General features: G+C 43.2%; 1 protein-coding gene across 3 annotated transcripts in view; it reads left to right on the top strand.

The window, feature by feature from the left end:
* Positions 1–24,949, top strand: part of NAA35 (N-alpha-acetyltransferase 35, NatC auxiliary subunit) — a 485,576-nt gene that overhangs the window by 105,712 nt on the left and 354,915 nt on the right. For all 3 annotated transcript variants that reach the window (XM_086961291.1, XM_086961289.1, XM_086961290.1), the window contains 3 exons: positions 6,102–6,216; positions 11,926–12,000; positions 21,698–21,865. In XM_086961291.1, coding sequence (XP_086817417.1) covers positions 6,102–6,216; positions 11,926–12,000; positions 21,698–21,865 — 358 coding nt within the window. The remainder of the gene's footprint in view (positions 1–6,101; positions 6,217–11,925; positions 12,001–21,697; positions 21,866–24,949) is intronic.

Here is a 24,949-nt window from a genome sequence, read left to right as displayed (position 1 = left end):
TTTTCCTTAAAGGAAAACAGGATACATTTAAAAAAGAAAAATGAAACTTTTCAGTTTTTAAGGGCAGTCAGTGGTCCCTGGGATCACTGCCTGCTCTTAAAAAATATTTTCGCACACACCAAGGCGAAGGGGTCCACTGGGGACCCCTTCCAGTTTGCGAGTTGTTTACCACCTACTTGAAGTAGGTGGTAAACTGCAAGTGTTTTGCAACTGCAAATGTGGCCGCAAAACAATAGTACATGGCATTGAGACTCGCTATTAGGAAGGCATGCCCCTTCCTAATAGCGAGAGTCGCACTGACTCGCAAAATAGCGTTTGTACATTCCTGGACACTTTTTTGCGATCGCAAATGGGCCGATCTCCTATTTGCGACTGCAAAAAAGGGTCGTATATCTGGCGCTTAGTTTGGTCCTCCCAGCTCTGAAAGCAGTCCCCTGTCCTGCAGCCAACTGGTGAAAAGCCTCAATGGCAGAAAATCAAATCTGGTCCTGATCTAGACTCTACTGACCACACCATAAGTGCAGATTGGCATGTTCACTATACTAAGAAGAGTGGCACAACATTTCCAATCTATGTAGAAGATTCTTTTCCCATCAGCCTGTAGGATGTAGAAGTAGAACATGTTAGAATAAACATGCATTCTGACAGACATGAGGCCACAAAGTTCCTAGGTTATTGGCAGCTGTTTTTAAGACACACTCCCAAATCACTCTGAGATATATGCATTTAGATGGAACCTGCAAGCAGTTTGATGTAGTAACGGGGATCCCCCGCTGCACATTTAGGTACCCATTTAAAATTAAAAAAAATATTTTTATTAGCCATTTACATGAATTACAACAGTTATCAATGACCGAGGTGGACATCTATCACGTGCTTGAGTACATTATATACCAGATTATTAAAGTCTTTATAACGAATGCAAGTGGTTTGACAATTAATATATGTGCTACTAGGTACATCAACATGTCATACTGTCGGAGCGCGCTCCTCTGGGTGTGTTTATGATATCAACATGGCAACATCTGCACATTTAGGTACCCATATCTCTTCCGTCAGTCTCACAATAAGATCTAACCTGTAACAGCTGCACGAATATTGAAATAAGAGTCACATTGAGGCGTCTGTCCCTCAACTTACATTTATTTTTATATATATATATATATACACAATTTCATACAAGGGTAAAGGGGATTTTTTTTTATAAATGCAGTGTAAGGAATTGGATTATTCTTTGAGGTGGGTGTCTACCCACCTCAAGGAATAATCACAACACTTGTGAAGCCCTCAAAATCACTAAATTAACCGTATTTCAACCCCTTGGTAGTTATGTCAGAGTCAAAAATATTTTATTCGATTAGTTAAAATCATAAAAGTATACTACAACACACATAAACACATATCAACACATATAAGGCATATAAAGCATATCAAAACATATAAAGAAATGTATAAAGAAATATAAAGATGGGGATGGCATTTCATTCATATTTAAACAATACGGTTCAGGGATGTGGTATACATATAAAAGCATTTTAAAAGACATTAAAAAGAACGATTATGACGGGGAAATCGGGGTCAGGTGTTACTTTTTCATTTTCCTTTTTACTTTTTACTTTTTTCATTTTACTTTTTAAAGTAAATTCAAACCCCTTGATTCAACATCACATTTATATTCTATAAGTAATTCATTCATTGGCAATTTCAGAAAACAATTAAAAAACTATATGGTGCAAGTTATTTATACAAATCTACAGACATGGGTTGTGTAATATACTACACCTAAATTTACGTGATTCAATCAATATTTATGGAATTCATTGATCTGAGACGTTTAGCTCTCATGGCTGCCACCAAAAAGCTTGCCACCCCATACATTTGGTAGTTATGGCACAGAGTGCACAAGCTTAACTTAGGGCAATGTGTAATATATGTATGCAGTGCCAAAACAGTAATAAAGTCAAAATACAAAACAAAAAAAATCCCAAACCAAATAGGAAAAATTGAGTAAAACCTAATAGACAAAGTTTACATAAAAATCACAAAAATCCAATAGGGAACGAGAGATAAGATGTTATGTTTTTAAGTAGGAATTGTGCCAAGAAGCACAAAGTGCCAGTGATAGTCAATGGTCGCAGCAGACCACGACTTAGGTGAAAATTTGGCACTGACCTTGATGGATTGTGGATCAAGTACGCCAACCAGGTTCATTCTGGTCAAACATTTTACCTCCTGACATCCTTTACATTCCAATCCACCACACTTTTGAAGTCTTCAGTGTCAGGAACTGGCCAACAGCGCAGGGTCCTGCCCACGTCCAGTTTCCACTGATCAGCTGAGCATTTTCAGGAAAGCCTTTTGTAGATTTTTGTATCCCTTATGACCCTAGGAATCCACTTCTTTGTTATGGGTTCAAGAGAGATCAAGTCCACTCCTTCAGTGCTTCACTCGGATCACAGACAACAGGTCTAGTCCTCTCCTCTTCTGTTTTAACTTGGGTCCAGAAAGTGTTTGGCAGTGTGTGCATGAAGGTGCCTTATTTATGCCCGGCACTAGCTAATGGGTGGGAATTTATTTTATTTTGAAGGTTTTATATAGAGTGAACATGACCCTTACGGGTATCAGAGCGCTTTACAAGGGTAGAAAGATGAACAAAAGAACACTGTATGTCATAAATATGTCCTGCTATGCAAATAACCATTATGAGAGTTATATACATTGTTCATGTGAATCTACTCATGAGTAGAGATGTTACTTCTTTCTTGAAAGAGGCAGTAGAGGGATTCAGTCTGGTTTCTGGGGGCAGTGCATTCCATATCCTAGGAGCAATTCCAGAGAAGGCACAATTGTATGTTTTCTTTTTGGCAAATCGTTGTGGTTCCCCAAAAAGATTGCTGGAACTTCTGGAGGATCTGTTGCCACATGAAAGCACCAGTTTCTGGGCCAGACAACTTGGAGTATTGTGATGGAGGGCTTTGTGAGTCATGCAAGCTATTTTTTGTTGAATTGGTGCTTCAAATGGTAGCCAGTTAGGAGCTCTACGGTCGGGGGAAATGTGGCATTTTCTTCTGGAGCCCATGATGAGCCTGGCTGCTGAATTGATTGAGGCCCTTAGAGGGGCAGTTGTAGATCTGGGAAGTCCACAAAGAGTTGCACTTCCATAGTCTAGTCTTGGGATTACTGGTGCTTGAACTGCCAGTTTGAAGTAATTTGTGGGAAGAAAGTTTTTTTTATAACTCTTTTTATTGATGACAAGTTTACACAGAGCAAACACTTTACAAACATAAAAACAACCAAGGGTGCATAGTTTTTGGTAACTTTTTCCACAGACCACGGATTATAGCCATTCCATGACAGTGATATATTCAGCCAACTTACACTTTGTCCCAAATATGTGACCTCTTGTTGGGACACCCTCTAGATTCATGCACTGTCCTCTCTGTCAACATGCACCAATCATGTCCCTTTCCCATGCTACAAGTGACGGTTGTTCCCGCGCTCTCCACAGTCTTGCAATGTTACGTTTAGCAATTATCATTCCAAGTGCCACCCATATTCTCTCTTTTGTATTTAAATCAGTAGGCCCCCATTTTTTATACTATAGTCAATTTTATTACCCCTCACTTCCGCCATACACTTTGTCAACTCAGACCAATACGTCTGAATATATTGACATTCCCAGAGTATATGTACGAAGATGCCCTCTTGCCCACATCTTCTCATACATCCTGCTTCGGTTCTAAAGCCCATCTTTACCATCGCAAGATAAGTTCTGTGGACTACTTTCAGGTCTCAGTCTAGAAGAGATAGCAATCTCTCTGGGGGAAGCAAGTGCGTCAAGCCATTTCTCATCCTCCAGTCCTGCCACGTCGTGTTCCCACCTAGCTCGGAGCCGGAGGAGGGGGTCAGACATATTATTAATTAGTTTCTTTTAAGTCAAGGAAATTGATTTTTCCGGCATGTACTTGTCTAAAACTCTGTCTTCTAACTGGGAGGATTCTGGTGGCATCTCCCCTTTGCAATCATCGCTTGTAGTGCATGCTGTATTTATCTGAAGTGATTTGTGTTTGAGAGTTTGTACTCCGTTTGTAGTTGGGTAAAAGTGACTACCCATCCCGCCATCCACAGATCCCCAACCCTAGAAATGCCGATTAAGTCCCATCGGTCGAAGCCCTTGGTATGTCTGAGATTGCCAAGCAATTCTGTGTCCCAGAGTGGGGTGGCCTGTTTGAATTTACCCTCCCAATCAAGACTCTTCGTAGCCACCCGCCACACCTGGACCGCATGCATTGTGGGGCCTGACAGGTTCAGTTTGTTGGGGGAAGGAAGGGTTTTAATTTTCGCAGAGGCTTCTGGCCCTGTCCTAACCAATGGAATAAATGTTCCTGGGGCAAACACTTCCCACTTTCTGCATTTTTAAGATGGTGAAAGTCTTCAGCCACATTAAACATGAGCTCTTAGTGCTTGGTGTGTGTGTGTGGGAAGTGTACTATGGTATTCCTAGTGTCCTGCCACATCTAAAACAAAAATGCAGTTTGAAGCAGCCACTCTACCCCCAATAAACCCAGAGACAGAAGTCTGTTATAACAAAAAAAGGTCTTCCAGAAACTAGCAATGGATACACAAGAATTGTCCTTGCATCCTGTTCCTTCCTTCCTTTCAAGTGTGCCTGTATACAAGGGACTTATAAGTAAGTTAAATATACCAATTAGGAACATGCAATTAGTTTAAAGGAGGAGCACAGGCCTCTACTACTGGTTAGCATGGGTGAAGTGCATGGAGTTATAAAGAAAGCACAGATTTATGGTCCAGCAAAAGGCGAAGCTTGTGCGGTGACCAGGCAGAAAAGGTGGATTTCCAATATGCAGCAGTTGCTCCTCACACAGGAACCAGGCTAAGTCTAACATGAAATCCAGATGAAAGGGCCAGGTGGAATTTATGTCAGTTATACCTGGCATTGTGCACATCTCGTGGTCCCTCTGAGTTCTTTTTCACCGTTATTTGCTGCCTTAGAACTGACTTGAATGACTGATATAAAGAAGAGGCATTAAACACTCTCCCTGGTCATTGGAGAAGTGTGGCTCAATGATTAGAGTGGCAGACCCTAATGCAGAGGTCTAGCCCGGACCAGGGTTCAATTCCCCGCCTCGGTGGGTCTTGGGCTCAAAGTTACACGGACCTGATAATTCTCGCCTTGGTGCCTATTCCAATCATGGAGTCTCACTCTGCAACTCTGGGCAATAGCTTGCTTAATCTCCACAACGGCCCCCACAACGCTAAGGATGCCTGGCCTCCACCTTGGGGGTGCCCAGGAGTGGACGCCTCACAGGGAAAGCCAGGATGGGTTCCACAGCGGTATTCGTGCAAGCGCCTTGAGACCCTTGCGGGTGAGTAGAGCGCTATACAAGTATCAATTTACATTTACATTGATGAAGGCAGAGGTTCTCTAATTTTCTGAAATCCTTTGAGCACTGTGGGAACGTCTCTTGCATGCTTTTGCACCCATTGCCCTTCCTCTACTGATCTTAATACTCCCTAACCAAGACAATTATTTTCTCCCTTCCATGCCTGTCCGAACTTAACCCATTGAACTTTGTAGATAAGCACAATCTTTGTTCCTTACAATGGAGACAGGCAGTGGCCTTTCACAAGGAAAGGCATGTTAAGACTGGGGATTGCCATGATGTTCCCCTGAAACATGGACACTGAAAAATATTCCACAATATAAACGATGTGATTACCTTGTGTATTTGACACAGCAGTTACACACTTTGGTGAAATACTCAGCAGCAACATTGTATCATTTGTGCCCGTGCTCGCTCACACCCATACCATCTCCCACTTCTAAACATTGGCTGCCACCAAAACTGTCTCTTCTCTTTGCCCCCCCCTTTTTCCACTTAAGTTTTGTGGTCTCTCTCGTGTGCCTCTGCCCTCTATTAATTTTGCAAAGAACATAAAAGGCCTGTCCGTTGGCTCACCGTTGTTCAGTACTCTTTAAATCCAAAGACATCTTAATTTGTTTCTTGTTACCTGGCAATGTATTTTCTATAAAACCTTTATCAGTGCATTTGTCTTTCTCTTTGTTTTCCTGTTTTTAGGTTTGGCCTCTTTGAAGCCATGTCTGCTATAGAAATGATGGATCCCAAGATGGATGCTGGTATGATAGGAAATCAGGTTAATCGAAAGGTTCTTAATTTCGAACAAGCAATTCAGGTGGGCCCCTGTTTATTCTTTCATTTAAAAGAAAATGTGTTTGTATTAATAGATTTTGCAATCAGGAAAATCTCATGTTGATTTACACGTTTGACATATCGGTTAAGGTGAGTTTGTGAAAACACATTTGGATTAGAAACTAATGTGGGCGGGCTCTATCAAGGGCTACTGCATTAATTGCAATTAGAATGCTTAAAACCATTTAACATATCGGGGTTTATGCAGTGTCTGAGCTCGATGCCTACTTTTGCAGTGAATGCCATGCTGCAAGAAACCTATTCTCTATTTCATTTGTCATTTAATAGTTGGCTGAGATTTGACCTGTTAGTTGCTGAATTTGTGTCTTTTTCAAAAGGCATTTTGTTTATTTGGTACTTCTACTGCATGTAACTTCTATTCCATAAAAAAAAAAAATGTCACTACCTTTCTGAAAACAACATTTGACAGTGCCATGTCTTCCATCTGACAACCTGTTGGGCTACTGCCCATAAGGAGAATCGCAACAAGTCTGCAGTATTTTCTGAGTAATACTCTTTCCTATGTTTTGCTTTAGAATATGATCATGCAGCGGAGCACTGGGGTTTGAATGTATGAGCAGGGAAACTGTGTGTAGTCTGATAGCATTTTTATCTCACCGTTTCTTGGCCAGTGTTTAGCATTGCTACATTCATCAAGAAGAAACCTAATTTCAAGTATCCTCTGTTAATGTCGGGAATAGTGGTTACAGTTCTTCTCATTTACGTGTGTTGTTGCCATACGTGGGCCAAGGCCAAATCGCTAATGCCCTTTTTTTAGTGATGGAGTCATAGTAGACAGCCGTACTGATTCCTGACAAATGTCAGCAGTGAATCATTTTACTAGAGAGCTAATTAGGACCATAAAAGATCTCTTTGATTATTCTCAGCCCCTATGTCTGACTCTTCATCTCAGACTCTATATCCTTTTATTTTGAAGAGAAGATTTTTAGGATCTAATAGTCCTTGGATCATGAGACTACTTTGTCCTCTCCCTCTGGTAAAGCAATGAGCACAGCAGCAGCTCCTCCTGCTACCGTCACACATTTCCAACCGGATAATCTCTCAAAATTGGTTTACTAGGTCAAATCAGGATCTCCTAGCAGCCACTGTCCTGCATACATGTTCTAACTGCTTAGTAATTTTGTTGACTGAGGTACTTGAGCTTTGCCACTCCTTACTTCTTAAAAAGCTGCTATGGTAGTTACTTACTGAAGAAACCGTACACAGATCCTGCGGAATTAACTAATTACCCTTGGTTATGCTTATTCCGTATTCTGACAAAGTCATCAAAAGTTAGGATAGTTCAGATTTCAAATTTCTGTGAATATAACATCGTCCTGAACATCACTGAAGCTTGTTACTGCTCTTTTCATGTCTCAGAGCTGGCTCTCCTGGCAGCAGTTGACAGACTTCGCAGACTGTTGGAACAAAAGAAGTGTAGCACTCATCGGTGTAGATTTTGAGTGCTGCTTGTGACACAGTGTACCACACTTTTCAATTAGGATTGGTGACCAGGCTCTGATGGCTGTCCACCTGCCTTAACAATTATTGTGAATCCTTTTTATTTCAACTTGAAGAATCTTGTCAGTGGAGTTCTGCGGGGCTCTTCTTCAAACCCTTCCTCATTTAATATTTACATGACTCCAATGGCTGATGTAATGCACACAATTAATTCAATATTATGTCCATTTTTTAGGTCTCGACTGGCGTACACTGCGCAGCAGTGTCGCGCAGCTCGAGAAATTTTGTTTTCCAATACTGGGGTTGAACCCGCCTCTCTCTTCCATTGGCTAGCTCCATAAATGGAGGCTAGCCATTGGAAGAGAATAATGGCAATCGTTCTCGGAGCAGATTCGTGGGCGTTTCTGTGTTTTTTAAGCCCCGCCCCCTTTGTCCGCTGCCCCCCCCAACCCCTCCCGTCTTCAAATACTCCTTTCTTTAACAAACTCTAAAATATAAGTACCGCGGTGCAAAAACAGGATGGATAATTCACTCACCCCGATTACATTTCTAAAAATATGTTTCAAAACTGACCCGGGCGTTATTTACCGATATCATTTGTAAGAACAAGTTATCACGTTCTGAATATGAACAAGTTCCTTGCATCGTCAAAAAACAGACCGAGCCCTGGATTTGAAAAATCTTCGTGCGCTGCACGGATTAAGTGCGTGGCAGCAGAGCTGTGCGCACAAGCGTGAATCCAGGACGGGTTTTCCGACAGGCCGAGCCTCGTCAGGAACCTCCTGCAGCCTATCCCTGCCCTGCCAGAGCCGAGGACACGCAGCCACTGCGAGGCTGGAGGGCAGCGGCATACGCAGCGTCTCTGTGGTAACTGCGCGGAGCTCCAGGTAACACTGGCGGCGGTGAGTTCAGTGCACCGCAGAAGAAACACCGCTCCCCTCACCGCCCGCAGCCGGCAGGGCACAAGGCTTCCTCGCCCCTCCAAGGTAAGGGAACGACATGATGTGCAATGTGCATGTTTCAACAAAATAAACTGCTCAAAATGTGTGCCTGAAGTAGCGGTGAGCAGACATTAGGTGCAATGTAGTTTGTCCTGGAAATCGAATATGTAGTGTTAGTTCGGTGTGTCCCTGCCCTGCAGCCACAGGCATTCAGTAGTTTGTAGTCTGCGGCTCGCGTGTTCGTATCACGAAGTGTGTGAATGCGTCTTTTGGGGCTATTGCATAGTGTGGTGTTAAGTTACGTAATATGTGCCAAATTACAAAGACAAGTGAAATCATTCATTTTATGGTGCTCGCCGTGCACGTGATTTATTTTATATATTTACTATCACTTCGTTGAGCTTTTGGCGATTTAGTACAACGGGTATGAGGTGTTATGCGACCTCTGAGGAGCTCACCGTGCAAGTTTCAGGTGGACTGTATGAAGTATTTTCCCTGTAAAGGCATACAATAGCCCTGTCCCTCGTTCCTGCCTAAGGATTATTTAAAGGACCTCAGTTCGAGGACATAAATGCCCCATAAAGAGTGTTTGTTCTCAGAGCAGTGTCTGTGTGTGACTCTGTGTGTGTGTGTGTGTTTGTGGCTCTGTGTGTGTGGCTCTGTGTGTGTGGCTCTGTGTGTGTGTGTGTGGCTCTGTGTGTGTGTGTGTGGCTCTGTGTGTGTGTGTGGCTCTGTGTCTGTGTGTGGCTCTGTGTCTGTGTGTGTGTGTGGCTCTGTGTCTGTGTGTGGTTCTGTGTCTGTGTGTGTGTGTGGCTCTGTGTCTGTGTGTCTGTGTGTGTGTGGCTCTGTGTGTGGCTCTGTGTGTGTGTGTGTGTGTGTGTGTGTGTGTGGGGGGGGGGGGGGGCTCTCTGTGTGTGTGTGTGTGTGTGGCTCTGTGTGTGTGGCTGTGTGTGTGTGGGTGCAAATGCAATAGGTCTCGCATTTGCGAGAGATTAAGCTATTGGCATTGTAAATGACAATGCCATTTATTTATCTGTTTTCAAAACCAACACATAAATAAAAATATTGTCATTTACAATGCCAATAGCTCTAACTTTTGCAAAGGCGAGACCGTTGCATTGTAAATGCTTGTTTTATTAGTGCAAAGCCCTCCCATTATTACTTACTCATTCTCGCTGTTTTGTGGTTCAAGCTCTTATTTCGTCTTGCATTGATTACTGCAGTTCTCTACTTTTTCACATGTCTAAGTAAGCCATATCACACCTTCAGCTGATTCAGAACTCTGCAACTTGAGTTCTGTTGAAATTACCCTCCCATTTGAGGAATTTGCATTATCCTCTGTACAACAGCAACAGCCTTTAAACAACTTTTATTGTGCCACTGAACTTTCTACAAAACCGGTCTGAAATTTATTAACCCCTTCCATGCTGATGACGAACTCCAGCCGTCATGCACTACGGTGCTCGTGTGCTGATGACGGCTGGGGTTCGTCACTGCCCGCCCCTGTTCGTGTTGTTTACAGCACACCAGGGGAATCGCGGCCGCATGGAAGGGGTTAAATCACAAAATATATCTTATGCTCCTTCACTGACTCTACGCTGGTCCAGTAATTTACTTATTCAAAGTTGTTGAGTTCCACACATCAGATTTGGCGGCACCACTTTCTCCTTTATTATGCTCAAGTTATGGAATTCTCTCCCTTTTCTCTGTATTCTGAAACTAACCTCCTGAAACTTTACAAGGCACTCCATAACTAGGTCATCAACCGGGCCATGGCAAATTAAGTATTTTACACTAGCTACTTCCTCAGCAGGGGAACCCTTATGAGTAACTGTATGTGTTCTATAAATGTTCATTCATTCACAGTGCCATTGTCTGATCCATGGATATGCCTATTTGAGGGTTTAAAATTGAAAATCATGATAGTCTTTCAAATATGTCTCTACAGCTTGAAGGCCATTTAAGTTATCTATTGACGTTATGGTGAGTTCTTGGAAATCAACTTGTTTGTGGATGGCTACAAATCTGAGTTTGCAGTTCCTTTCTATCTTTTGTTAGTGTTGGGCTAAGCGGTTGTTCACCAATAGAGGGGATCTCCATTTTTGTAGAGTAACTTTAGTGAAATAGCGGGTGAAAATAGGTTTTAAGTTTTGAGTTGGTTATACGTCATGTATGTTTCTTGGAACATGGCAATATCTGTATAAAGTGTCTTAAATTTCTGTAGGAGCAGTTTCCACTTGATTATAACATTCGTGCTGGCTAGAATAATTGTCAATAATCGTAGGTCAGGCATTGTAATTTGAAGTCACAATCTGTACCTTTCCTTTGTTTAACGTTTTGTCCGGTCTGTGCTTGAAGCCCTGTTCTTGAATCGTGTCAAGCTTGATTCTCTTGTCTTCTCTTCTACCTTCTACAACAAATCTTCAGCTCTGGTGGTCTTTGTGTTTCCCATGCTCTTAATCATGCATATTGTTCTAGTTTATCAGACTGTTCTCTAGATTTTCTGCAAAGTCTAATAGCCTGGCTTTTTCAAAGTCTAATAGCCTGGCTGAAGTTACTGCATCTTATAAGGCTACCTGAATGTTGGCTACATGTATCTGGGCACCCATCCCATTTCTCATTTGCTCAAGATATTCATGCCTGTGTGGTAATGGAGAGCGCTTCTACTGTACCTTCCCACACCTTTGTAGTAAGGAACTCTTCAAGTCTGCCAGATCAAGGACTCTTTCACCTCTCCCGGGGTAGCTTTTCTCACATCTCCATATGTTTTGCTGATGGGACATTCACCAATTTTGGCTACATCTTCTATCCGATCAGCACTTAGTCTTATCCTACTGGCAGGTTCTACCTATGAATTCTTCTGAAAGCCTCATCTGTGGAACCACTGAGTGTTTTTACCTATTGCTCACAATCTGGGCCGATCTGATGCAGGAAAGTGGCAGTGCCTAGTTTTGCTTTTTAATGTGGGTCTCACAGTAATCACTTTCCTCTGTCTTGCTTCAGGTTTACTCCTGCTATGTTTCTTATTTTAACATATATGCCATTAAACATTACATTTTTTCTAAAAAGTTTTCATTCTCTCAATGAAAAAAAACCTTAATTTATGCTAAAAAGCCTTAACTTAGCTGGAATCATTCTCCCCATGTTGTGTCATTCCCACTATAATAAAGGAGTATTTTGCAAATGAATGATAAAAGTGGTCAGCCTGTCTCAAAACACGTAATTGTAGTTCGAATTTTACTCTTCAAAAGTTGTCGTTTTTGTAATTTATTCCTTTTTTCTATTTTTAGGACGGCACCATTAAAATTAAGGACTTGAGCCTTCCTGAGCTTATTGGAATAATGGACACCTGTTTTTGTTGTTTGGTAAGACACTAAGTACTTAACAATAACTATGTGTGTGTGACTTCAAATGAAACCAAGGAGTACAATGACTAATCTGTGTTTTGAACAAGGTGTGGTCTTTTTGTGCCAGTAGAGCTAAAAGTGAAAGACGTTCACTGCAGTGGTCCTATTATTCGCTAAGCATTTAATGGCCATTGGAAGGACATGATCATGACCTCTTATATCCTGACAACCACAGACAGCAGTAAAATATCGAAAGAGTACTGAGGAATAAAATTGAGGAAAGCTGGAGTTGGTGAGACTTCATACTCTTCAAGATTTCTTTCTATAATCACATACCCTCGACTTCATGCTGCCTTGAATGTTGATAATCTTGATTAATACGGCAGCTGCCTTATAGCTTGGCATGTAGATGAGATGGAATAGTGTAAGGATTTTTATTGTACTTTCGTACACCAACCTGTTTACCAGTGCGAGATTCTGTTATTTTTTTCGTGTCAAAGATTTGTAGCCCCCGACATTCAACGATAATAAGTTTCTATCAGTGTTGCAGACACCTTCCATCAAAAGTTTTCTAGAAGTAGTTAACATTTTTAACTACTTAGGATTGCTTTCCTCATGGTTCTATGCATCCCTCTGGCATCAGTCCTGTAATCTTTCCAGCCTACACACATTTTTGCTGATTGACAGCAGTCTGCTGTAAATCCATGGATTGTTGCAGCACCACTGTCTTGTCCATTATCACAATCTCCAACAATGGCACCATTTCATCACCTGCCTCTTTTGCCTTCAGTATCTCCTCAGTCTGTCAATTGACTTCAGAAGTCCTAGGCCCACAGGACTAGCCAGTAGTGACAAGTGCCAGCACTACTGCCTGCATTTCTCCTGATGTTGGTTCTGGAACCACAACCATTGTTTGCAATAGCATTCCCAGGTCGGGACCCTGCCTGCAATTAGAATACATTTGTGGAAAAGAATTTGTCCCAGTACAGATGTTTCATTCAAAGATTGAAAAATGCCTGTATCCTTTGGTCCTAAAAACTCAAATTATATCCCTACCGGATATGGCACAGTTTCACTCGTCCCTCCAAACTGCTATATCTTAAATTATCTATTTCTCTCCAGAGCCATAATCCCTGCATTGGATACAACTCTTGGAATAAGCTAGTTCCCCTTTAAAAGCTTTCAAAACACATTGTACCAGTCGTTGACTGCGACTCCTTTTAACCCAGCTTTGTGTGAAGCTTTGGAGACTGGCTGAGCAGAAGGTTTACTTTGGATTTACATGTTACTTTTTTTGGAATGTGCTTGCATTTCTGCCTTTCATGGATAACTATTCAGAAAAGGGGGTGGTGATGAACAGAGTGTCTGAATTAAGCAGACCACTCTTACCCAGTCCAAAGATCAGGGCTTGATCCATCACCGTTATTTATCTCACTGCCCCATCCCAGCTCAGAACCTGGCTATATGCAAATCAGTCTGTCCCTGGCCCAGTGCATCATGGGAACAGGGCAGACTAAACTACCAAGCCAATTCTTCACCAGAAAGGAGACAAGCTACCGGGGACCGGTTTCTGGCATTTCAGCCATCTTCGGCCCGGCTTGCTTGAATCCTGATGGAGCAGTGAGAAAGGGACTCATGTCTGAGTATACCCTGCCACACCTATAGTGGCCAAAAACGATTCAGAAAAGGGGGTGGCCGGGCCGAAGACGGCTGAAATGCCAGAAACCGGTCCCCGGTAGCTTGTTTCCTTCCCAGTATAAGAATTGGCTTGGTAGTTTGGTCTGCCCTGTTCCCATGATGCACTGGGCCAGGGTCAGACTAATTTGCATATAGCCAAGTTCTGAGCTGGGATGGTGCAGTGAGCTAAAAAACGGTGATGGATCAAGCCCTGATCTTTGGACTGGGTAAGAGTGGTCTGCTTAATTCAGACACTCTGTTCACCACCACCCCCTTTTCTGAATCATTTCATGGATAACTGGCACTTTATACGTGCAAAAGGACGGGAGAAACTTTGAGAAGATATTAAGAAAGGCAAAGTATGAATTTCTACGGACTTGCAGGAAGTCTTAGACTGTGGGAAAAAGTGTGGCATAAGCAGCTGCTACTTAACACCAGACATGGCTACCTCTCACCACATGTTTAATTGCAAGGTTCTTTATCATTTCACATCTTACTCTTTGCAAAAGAAAATGTATAATTGCTAAACCCATATATAAGCCCCTATCATGTAAATTCTGCTTGTGCTATAAAATACTAAAAACTATAAAATTTTCACCAGATGGATACAGATCAACTCAAAGTTATGAACAGTATGAAAAAGTGGCTAGCTTGGAGTCTTTTTAGTGGCCAGAGAAGAAAGTAAAATAAACATTGATCAGAGTCTGCTAACAGCTTCAATCAATCAGGGGGTTTATAGAGCACGCTACTCACCCGTGAGGGTTCAAGGCGCTGCTGGGGGCTCAACACAGAGAAAACGGAGGTCCTCATCCTGAGACCCTCGACCTCTGTCTGGGACAACACATGGTAGCCCTCCGGAGTCCTCCCACCCCCACCGACCATGCTCAGAACCTCGGCTTCATCCTCGACTTCTCCCTCACCATGACCGCCAGATCAACGCCGTCGCCCCCACCAGCTTCAACAGCCTCCACATCCTCCGGAAAACCTTCAAATGGATCCCCTCGAACACAGAAAAAACGTCACCCACGCACTCAAAACCAGCAGACTGGACTACGGAAACGCCCTCTACGCGGGTGTCAACAGGGCCCTCCTACACAAGCTCCAAACCATCCAGAATGCAGCCCCCAGGCTCGTCCTCGGGACCCCTGGGCAAAAGCACATGGCTCAACACCTTTGAGACCTACACTGGCTCCCTGTCGAGAAGAGAATAACCTTCAAGCTCTCACCCACCCCTACAAATCTCTCCACAACATCGGACCCAAATACCTCAACGAGAGAGTCTGCTTCCACGCATCAAACAGAAATCTCTGATCTGCCGACCTGGCCCTAGCAGAGACCCCCTGCATCCGCAGAAGCTGAGCAAGAGGAAGAGCAAGGTCTTGAGGTCCTTCCTGAAGGCATGCAGGTTAGGGTAGTGTCTGATGGTGACTGGAAGCTCGTTCCAGGTCTTGGCTGCGATGTAGGCAGTCCTGTATGCGTTCACCATCTTCAGATTATTTATTTTTAATGCCATTAGGTCTGCTAGACAGAGGAGCTGTGAAGACAACACAACAAAGTTACCCATTCGTTGAAAGAAATTCTAGGGAAAAAGAGAGCATGAACACAGAACAACAATGAGCTTTGAGGGATACCCCCTTTAAGTTCTCCCCCAAGTTTCTCCACAAATGAACCCAGAAGAAACATCTGCAGCCTCTGCCTTGCGAAGGAACACAGCACCAAGATGTAAAATACCTGCACAGAGTTCCAAATGGAAAATCTTGAAGGTAAGAGAAACAATGTTGGGCAGATTTCCCCATGGCGGAGGCAGAATAGAGACAACCTTTACTTAAAGACCTCAGCCGGCCCAGCGCCAAAGAAAAAAAAATGAAGAAACCAAGCTGACTCAAGTAGGGATCAGACATCGATAAAAGTCTGGTAGTCGCAAGGAAGGCTTCAAGGGAAGCAGACCCTAAGAAGCGTCATAGCATAGCAACCCAGTCAAAGGGCCCAGGCTTGAAGTCCAATAAAGTCTCCTTGGCGTCAAAGCACTTCGCAACAGAGACAGAAAAACTCATACCTGTCCAAATACAGGGACAGCGATGTAGGCAAACTTTGTGAACCCTCATTGACGCCAGGAGGCTATCAGAAAAGGATAGGGGGAGCAAAAGGACAAGGAGCGACTGACTCCTAAAAATAAAACTATGCCAACAGAGTTCTCAGGGTTGAACACAAGAAGTGACATCTTGATGCCGAAATTGCGGGACTCCGTCAGAGAAAAAAGGGTTTAGATGAAGCATGGAAGGGCTTTCGGATCCCAGCAAAATTATAGGAAATCAAATTCCGGACAAGAAGAGCAGACTAATTTCAATTCTCCCACCATGGCAGAGCCCTACGAAGAGGAACATGAGGGGTTCTTTTAATGAGGACGAGGAGAACACAACCATGCTCGAGGACCTAGACCCACAAGAGGAAAACTAGCAAGAACTTCATGCCAGGGGTGACTCCTGCTTTATTGTGGAGGAGCATCGCCCCACTGAAAAATAAAATGTTAAAAAAAAGTAACTTTAGTATCATTTTATTTTTCATTACTTAAAGCTGAGGTTAGGGCGGGAGCGGAACCATCCTGCGAGCATCATGCTACAGGGAGGAGTGTTGGGCACTTGTAGTGCACATGTCTGTTTGGCCTGCCGTCTCACGCCGGCCTAACAGACAGGCACACTCCTGTTTCTCCAACCCAGCTGTGTTGCAAAAGGTGGGTTAGAGAAAAGCTCCAGGCTACCTGGCTTCAACGAGCGTCAAGCCAGCCCGCTCAGACCAATCACTGAGCATATCTCATACTGGCGGGTGCATGAGCTGGTAATTTAAATCAAATATACATACATATTTCCCCCTAAACCCCCAGTCGTCCCTCCACCCCCCCTCACCATCCCAAAATTGGATCAGCCGCCACTGCTTGATGCTGAATCTCCAGAGGAAGATGTGCGCTTAAATTCTTCAAGGTCTTTGCTGCTGAAACAACCCGAGGGTGTATAACACGCTTGTGCATAGAGCTGTGGACAGCTTTTCGGGTGCATTTAAAAGAGAAACGGGCCAAATAGTTTTTGTTCCACGAAGCACTCATGCCTTCTTAGAAAGAGGAACCACCACCTGCTGATTCTCGACCAAAGGAGGGAGGCATTTTGAGAATCAGCCACTTCGAAGTGGGTGACCCCTCGAGTGGGGGAAGAAATACAGACACTCCTCTCTAGATCCCATCTTCATCAAGGGGAATGCATCTACAGACTCAATCAGTCACCTCAGCGAGGAAAAGAGGATGTGAACCACATCAGCGGGACCTTCACCCAAAAAAGAAAGTAAGCGGATAGAGATAAAGATGAAACGCGCATGTGGGCCACCCAATGGAGCATTGCCAACATCAATGTACTCCTTAACCACTATGGTCAGCAGCACTGGAAAGAAATGGAGCACATCATGCAGCACCTTCCTAAGAAGTACAAGAGGGCAATTGTGCAGGAGGGGGAAAACTGGCACCTGCCACAATTCAGCCCACGATGAAATGGACGTGACTAGCAGGCAGATGTGAACATGAACAACCCAGAGAAGGTACACCTCTACTGCAAAAAAACAAGATAATGAATGGATTACTTGAATTAATCTCAGCCACAGGTGATGGCTTTGGGCCAAATTACATACCACTGTTTTTCAGCCCCTGTGCCATTCTAGACTGAAACCCGCCTTATTGCAATCCGTCTTGGTCCTGCTCCAATTGGAAAAGTCCAGCCTGAATTTCCAGGCCAGGTTCCCTCCAAATGGGAGCAGAAGGAACACTAGACTGGTTTCAACTTACGTAGGTCTCATGCATGAGTTACAGCTGGAGTCCTGTAGCACAGTGGCCACGTGAACCACGTCAGGGCATACTTGACCCACTTAGGCAGTCTATTGCAAAAACAACTAGATGATAGAAGGAAAGCTTAAATTAATCTCCGACACTAGCGCAAAGCCTCTGTGCTGCATGCCAGACCATAGTTGTATGCACATTGTGCCATTCCAGACCGAGATCTGCCTTTAGTAAATCAGTCTCTGTTCTGCTGTCCTGCTCCAGTATGAACAGTGTAGCCCAAACTGACAATCCAGGTACCCTCTAGGTGGTAACACAAGCAATCCAGACCAGTTCGACCTGCTTAGTTAGCCATAGCTTGGGTGGGCACAGGACCCACATCGGACATACCCATCCCACTTTGGGTGTCTTCTACAAAAACAAAGTGATAGAAGGAATGGTTAAATTAATCTCAGCCACTGGCGATTGCTCTTAGGGCCAGCGGTGAACGTAGCACTATAGCAGAATTAAGCAAGACAATGAAACAACAAAGGCAATGGGGGCCCTCCAGTTTTTGGGTTCCATAAAAAGGGGGGCTATAAGACTCTGAGAGGCCATAGAGCTTTGGAGGGTTTCAGCACATAATCCTACAACTAGCCGTTAGCAAGCCATCAACTCCACAAGGCACATCAGAACAATGGCAATACCCTCCACAACAGTCCTTTAATGGGCGAGGCAAGGTAAATGGACAAACCCCAAAGACCTCTGGCCAGCAGCAAAGTGACTTGCATCGCACGCACCCCCAGCATTTAAAACCAGGAAGTGGCAGGATAGGAGGATTCTTCTGCACATTTGGTCAGTCACCCCGGCCATAGGGATACTGAATTTATTAGAGCATGGAAATTGTACCGAGTTGCTCAAAAAGTTGCCAAAATATCACCAAGGGCAAAGACACTCCAAAGTGGTATTATTCCACCTACAGCACGAAGTAAAGGAGCTCCAACAAAAGTGAGTTATAGAAAGAGTCCTGAAGACTGAACTCAAAACAAGGGTCTACTCTGGTTTCTTCCTTGTACCAAGGCCAAACTAGACCTTAAGACCAATATTAGACCTCTGACAACTAAACAAGGGAGCCAGCCTTTCAAAACCAAAGGAGGGAGGCATTTTGAGAATCAGTCACTTCGAAGTGGGTGACCCCTCAAGTGGAGGAAGAAATACTGACACTCCTCACTAGATCCCATCTTCATCAAGGGGAATGCCTCTACAGACTCAATCAGTCACCACAGCGAGGACAAATTAAAGTGCTACAAGAGGTTATACCTTTCCTAAATGGAGGGGACTACCTGGCCATCATAGATCAGAAGGAGGATTACCTACTGCAACAATTATTCACAACTACAAGAAGTACCTCCGGTTCAAGTTAAACAAGTTCCATTGTCACTCTATTCACAGTGTTACTGTTTGGCATAAAATCTGCAAAGAGGGCCTTCAAAAAATGCCACTCACTGAGCTGCTTCCATGTTGGCGGGTGCAGGAGCAGGTAAGTTTAAAAAAAAATATATATTTTCCCCCACCCCCGTCTTCCCCTCCGAGTTGCCTTACCGCCTCAAAATTGGATCAGCCGCCACCGCTCAACGCTGAATCTCCAAAGGGAGATATGCTCTTAAATTCTTCAAGGCCTTTGCTGCTGAAACAACCCGGGGGTGTATAACACACTTGTGCATACCTAAGGAGACAATGGATACTTGCTTACCCCTACCTAGACAAATGGCTAGTAATGGTGAGCTTGCAACGCCAATGTCAAGAGATCATTTTCCTTGTAATTATACCACTGCACAAACCGAAGTTAACAGTAAACTTAGACAAGTCCTCTCTGGTTCCAGAGATAGTGTTCTTGGGGGTGACCCTAGATTCACAAATACAAAACTCTTGGCATTGAGACTGAAACTCGCCTTTACCAGAAGAGACGGTCTTTAGCATTGTGAATGATAATGAAACTAATGGGAACAGTGACATCCTGAATACCACATGCCAGACTGCACATGTATCAAATGCAGGAATGATAGCAGAATACATGGTTACAAGCCACAGGGAGTTCCGATAGTGTAATTATGATAGAGAGAATTCAGAAAGATACAAAATGGTGGAACACATCACATAAGTGTGGGGAGACCTTTCAAATTCCCAGCTTTAACAGGGACCTTCTCCACAGATGCATCCCATATAGGATGGAGAGCACATATGGAATGTATCAACGTCAGGAAACTGTGGATCCCAATGGAGGCAGTTCAGCGCGTAAATGTGTTAGAGCTCAAGACTGTGTTCTTGGCACTGAAGGCTTTCCATGCACAGATAAATGGAAAAACAGTACTAGTCCAAATGGACATTGTGACCACAATGTTCTACCTAAGCAACTAGGGAAGAATACGATCTTACCTATTGTCCAAGCTGCCCCAGGACATAGGGAAGTGGCCTTCTAAAGGAGAACAACAGGGAGATGGCCATCCAAAGGAGAACCATAGTGGCAGCACACCTGACGTGCATACAAAGTGTACAGGCAGGCAAGCTAAACAGACAGGCAAACGCATCCAGTGAATTAGAGACAAAGCAGCAAGTGCTAAATACAATTTTCCGCTATTGTCGCATACCTGACAAAGACCTATTCACAACCCCTGAAAATGTAAAATGCCAAGACTTTGCGTCTAGGTACCAACATAACCAAACCCAAGAGAATGCCCTTTTGAAAGACTGGTCTGGATGATTGTGTGCACTTTTCTCCCAATATCGTTGATTTCAATGGTAATAAACAAATGCAAACACTCAACCATGATGCTAATCCTAATTGCTCTGCAGTGGGCGAGACAATTGTTCTTGGACCTGGTGGAGATCTCTTGGGGAGAAAAAATAAGCCTCCTCGCAGTTCAGCACCTATTTGTGGTATGGGATGGCGTACCGGTCACCCAGAACTGACCAGCTTCAAACTGGTGGTCTCGTTCAGGAGTGCTCGAAATTTGAATCCCTCAACCTCCCACAAAGAACTATGGAGTTCATCAGGCAGGCCAGGAGACGAAGTACACGGAGGAGCGATATCGCAAAATGGAAGAGATATATCCATTACTGCATGAAAGAGGGGCTCATGAACAATAGCACTGAGGACATCACTGTTGTTGCATACTTAACTCACTTGCTAGATGAAGATATAACCTATGCATCACTCCAGGTGACACTAGAGGGCTCAGCGCAAAACGCTTCTTTATCACACACGTTCTAAAAGCATTCCTTGATGTCGAATCCCACACCCATGTGGAATCTAAACATAGTACTAACTCAGCTAATGGAAGAGCCAACCATGCCACCAAATGGTGCTGGACAACAACACCCACAAAAAAGGAGAACGAACAAACACAATTCTGGGCCAAACCACTTGATAGCAAAATAATGCTCAGCATGTTAATCGAGAAAATTCTTCAAGCTGCAAAACTACTTCTACATGCTGAGTAGGTGAGGTTCATTGCGAACAATCAGTTTGGCCCGATCGCAGCTGAAGCAGTTTTGGATAGATTATATTCTTGATGTTTTGAATTTGGCACACTCATTTTGGCATTTCTGACATATGTAGGGCCAAGAAGGCTATTCTCAAAACTACATGAAATGTACTTCACTCAGTAAGTTCTAAATGATAGCGTTACATCACCCTTTGTCATGTGACCTTTCCTTCGGTCCCTCAGCTTTTCCTTGGCTATATTGTATTCCCGTAGGCTGAGAAAAGGAATTAAGAGAAGCTGTGTTGGGGGAATGGAGATGGATCCAAGGAGTGGGCAAAATAATCCTCACTTGGGCATCTAAGATTAAACAGCTAAATTCTGAAGGTGCTGTAGGATCTACACTCATGCTGTCCAGTGTTTATACATAATATCCCAGCTGTATGAATGAAGAGCCTAAGGAACTGAGAGTGTATTAGTTACTGTGGTGAGAAACATCTTTATTTAGCAATATTCCAACTTTGGGAAAACCATATCTTTTTATAATTCAGACTCGCATAGTCCATGCATTCCTTTCATTGTGGCTAGTGTGATAGGAAACACGCACTCTTCCACCTTTACATGATAGTCTTAAAAAATTAAGGGTCTCTCTCTCTCATATCTTATGTCTTAGCAATGCAGTTACAGTGCTTCTCTTTTTTTTTTAAAGGGCATTTTTAGAGGGAAAAAATATTTATATCCGGTTGTTTTCCTTTCATAGATCACCTGGTTGGAAGGTCACTCCCTTGCACAGACTGTGTTTACTTGCCTGTACGTGCACAACCCTGATCTCATTGATGATCCTACGATGAAAGCTTTTGCTTTGGGAATCCTGAAAGTGTGTGATATAGCCAGAGAAAAAGTAAACAAAGCGGCTGTTTTTGAAGAGGTAATCTTACATGTTCAACACATTACATGTTGAGGTGATAATTATGAAATGATTAATTCTGTTAATCGCACAGATGAATTCTAAGGGGTAAATGCATGTTTACAAATATTACATTTGTAAATATATTTACTCATTTGTACAGTTTAAATTTCCTTTGTACAGTATCCAATTGCACTTTATGAACATACATCTCTGGATTCACACTAAAGTGTGAAATTAATGCATCTTTGATCAATTTCAGCTCATGAAAGATTTGTTGTGGCAACAATGATCATTATTATTATTATTGAATATGAGATGATGCGTAAAGTATTCCACTTTATCACCACAAGAACCAAATTGTGAGTTTTGTGCTCAGCCGTGCTTAAAACATGGTGGTGGTATCGGGTAAAGAACATAACATTAACAAGAAATAGAAGAAGACACAAGAACTGATGACAGGGAAAAGGGGAAGTAGAGTGAATCTTCCTTTTTGCCACCCATATTATAAATATTACAGAAAGAAAATCAAAACAAAAAATCACTCATATTTTGTAAATCCTTTATATACATGTAATATTTATATAGAGTGAACCTATCCAGTGGCAACAAGGCCTTTAAAGGCACAAAAACAGAAAGATTACAAAGTGTTTTCATGGGTGGAGGGGGTTGCTGGATTCAGAGGTGGGAATAGGGTTATGGTTTTGTGATGTAGTATTCTTTCAAGTGGTGTCTTTTCAGCTGTTTCCTTAACTGAAGGAGGTCTGGGTGGTCCTGATGGAAACAGGAATGCTAAGCCATTTCTTGGATGCATAGATATAGAATACCTGTTTCCTAGGTTTCTTTTTTGTACTTCTTTGTCTCCAATCTGGTGGTGTCATGTCTGAAGGCTTAAAAGAGGATTTTGAGAGGTGAATATTGTGGGGTGTTGCATTGTGGGGAGGATTATGTGAAAGCAAGCTTGCTGCTGACTATGTGCCGTCAGATCCTCTGTACCTACTAAATAAGTTGTTAGCATTGCACCTTTCTATGGGGTGTAGGGTTTAAGTATCTGACTGAGTTGGCGCAGTGCTTGATTCTCGTGAAGAACATTCTGCTCCCTGCATAACTGAGGGTGTGTGGTCGGTGGTTCATCTTCCATTGCCTTTCCTGTCTGTGGGTGGTGAGTTTTTTGTTGGTGATTTCATTGGGATACCATGGTGCAGATGATTTCAGTTTGTGTTTCCATATTTTTTGGAGTGTGAATACTTATGTGGTTTTCCATGAAAGAGTTGACATTTGTGAGAACCATATTGACCATGGACATTGGGGTGAGATCTAAATTCAAGCTACAGTGTTTCGATGGAGAATTCCGCAAGCAGTCTGAAGGTGTGCTGATCTATGTTGGGTAGACACTGGTGTGTTGGTTGGATCTGAAGTCCGATGATAGGAATAGTTGGGTTTCAATGCCTGGTTGGTGATGTCTAGCAGATTAGCTCATTGTTGTGATCTTTGCAGTAGGTTGGTTAAGTGGCATGCTGTACTAAGTTGAGAGTGTCTCTAATTTTCTTTGTACTTGAGTGCTCTGTAAGGTTGACGTCAAGAGAAGGGTGATGTGGTTATGGCTGCATTGGTTGGATGTGGTGAGTTGCAGGGCTGATAATTTGTCTATGAAGACTTTGTTTTGGCCATGTGGTGAAAGATGGCAGACTGGTTTGCGGAAAGCTGAAGATTTAATGTGAGGATCTCCATGGAGTCAGGTGTTGCATGTTTGCAGAGCATGCAGTCACAGGAAGGTTTGGAGATGATGGGGAGGCCTTCCTGTTTCTTATGTGCACAGTCTGTACACAGTGTGCATGTAGTCTGTGCAACCAAGTGTTGCTAGGATACATGAGGATGAGCCAATCGTTTGTAATAAAAAGTGCTTCAGGGTTGCGATGTAGGATAAGGTCTGTGATGTCAGACTCTTGGCATACTGTAGAATGTCCTTTGATGAATTGGAGCGGGTATTTAATAATTTATAGTCTCGCCTACGCAGCGCGCATGTGCTGCATAGGAAAAAGACCTTTAGCCATCGATGCAGTTTGTGTCCCAAAAACGTGCACGCGTTGCTTTCAATGGCAACGCGTGCACATTTGCCGATTCCCTTGCGGGAGTGAGCTTTGGCACCATATGTTTGTAATTAACTTGCAAATACATGGAGCCCCTGGCTCGCTCCCGCAAGGGAAACGCTTTCTGTGCTCCCCTCAACCCTCCCACTTTTAGCGTGAGGCGTGCTCTTGTTGGATTTGTGATGGTTAATGGGATCTGTATAGGCTGGATGTATATGCCGTACAGAGTGGTGAGAACATATATGTGGTCTGTGTCTAGGTATAATGGTGGGATTGAGGAATGTAGGATACTGGGTGAAGCAAATCATTCAGTATTACCGTACAGTTTTCTTGCTGGAATTTCTTTGGAGCAGGGATTCTGAACTAGGCTCTTGTCTGGCCCAAACATGTGTTACTCTTGTCTTGTAGTGTAGTTCCTAGTTTCCCACTAGGCCCTGCGCATTGGAATAACATAAACAGTAGTATCGACGTGGAACTGCGGATATTCCAGGCCTCCACTGACTATGCTAAACTTAATTGGGTGTGTTACCAACTAGCTCAGAGGTCACTGGAAACTTTCTTCTCTGCATGGGAAGTGATCAGCTTCCCTGGTACAGACAAGAAGGGATTCAGTTTTCCAACAACCGTGCAACATGACAACTTTGCTCCTCAGATCAAGAGTCAATCTCTAGGGTCGTGTGAAACAATAGACAGGAATTTCACTCAGTCAGTTTAGTGCAGTTTACTTTCACGATATGTAGAGAATAGAGAGATGGGCGTTTGTCAATAAAGGGTTAACATTTATTGAACAGTCTTTCTTCTCGTACAAGAGAAATGTATTGCCACAATTGCAAGACTTGTTATGATAAAAAGTACGTACAGTAAGATAAGTATTGCGAAATAGAACTGTAAAAGCATTGATATGGTTTCTTAGCCATACAATGGTTTAAAAGTAATAAAACATTTATACAGTCATATATACATTAGGCTAAAATACTCAACTGGTGCTTCTAACTATGCCTACCCCAGTGTGCCT

This window comes from Lissotriton vulgaris, chromosome 3_1, assembly GCF_964263255.1.
Source record: "Lissotriton vulgaris chromosome 3_1, aLisVul1.2, whole genome shotgun sequence".
In the NCBI taxonomy this organism is placed as follows: Eukaryota; Metazoa; Chordata; class Amphibia; order Caudata; family Salamandridae; genus Lissotriton; species Lissotriton vulgaris.
Note: the sequence above shows the minus strand (reverse complement) of the source record. Positions and strands in the feature narration are given on the sequence as shown.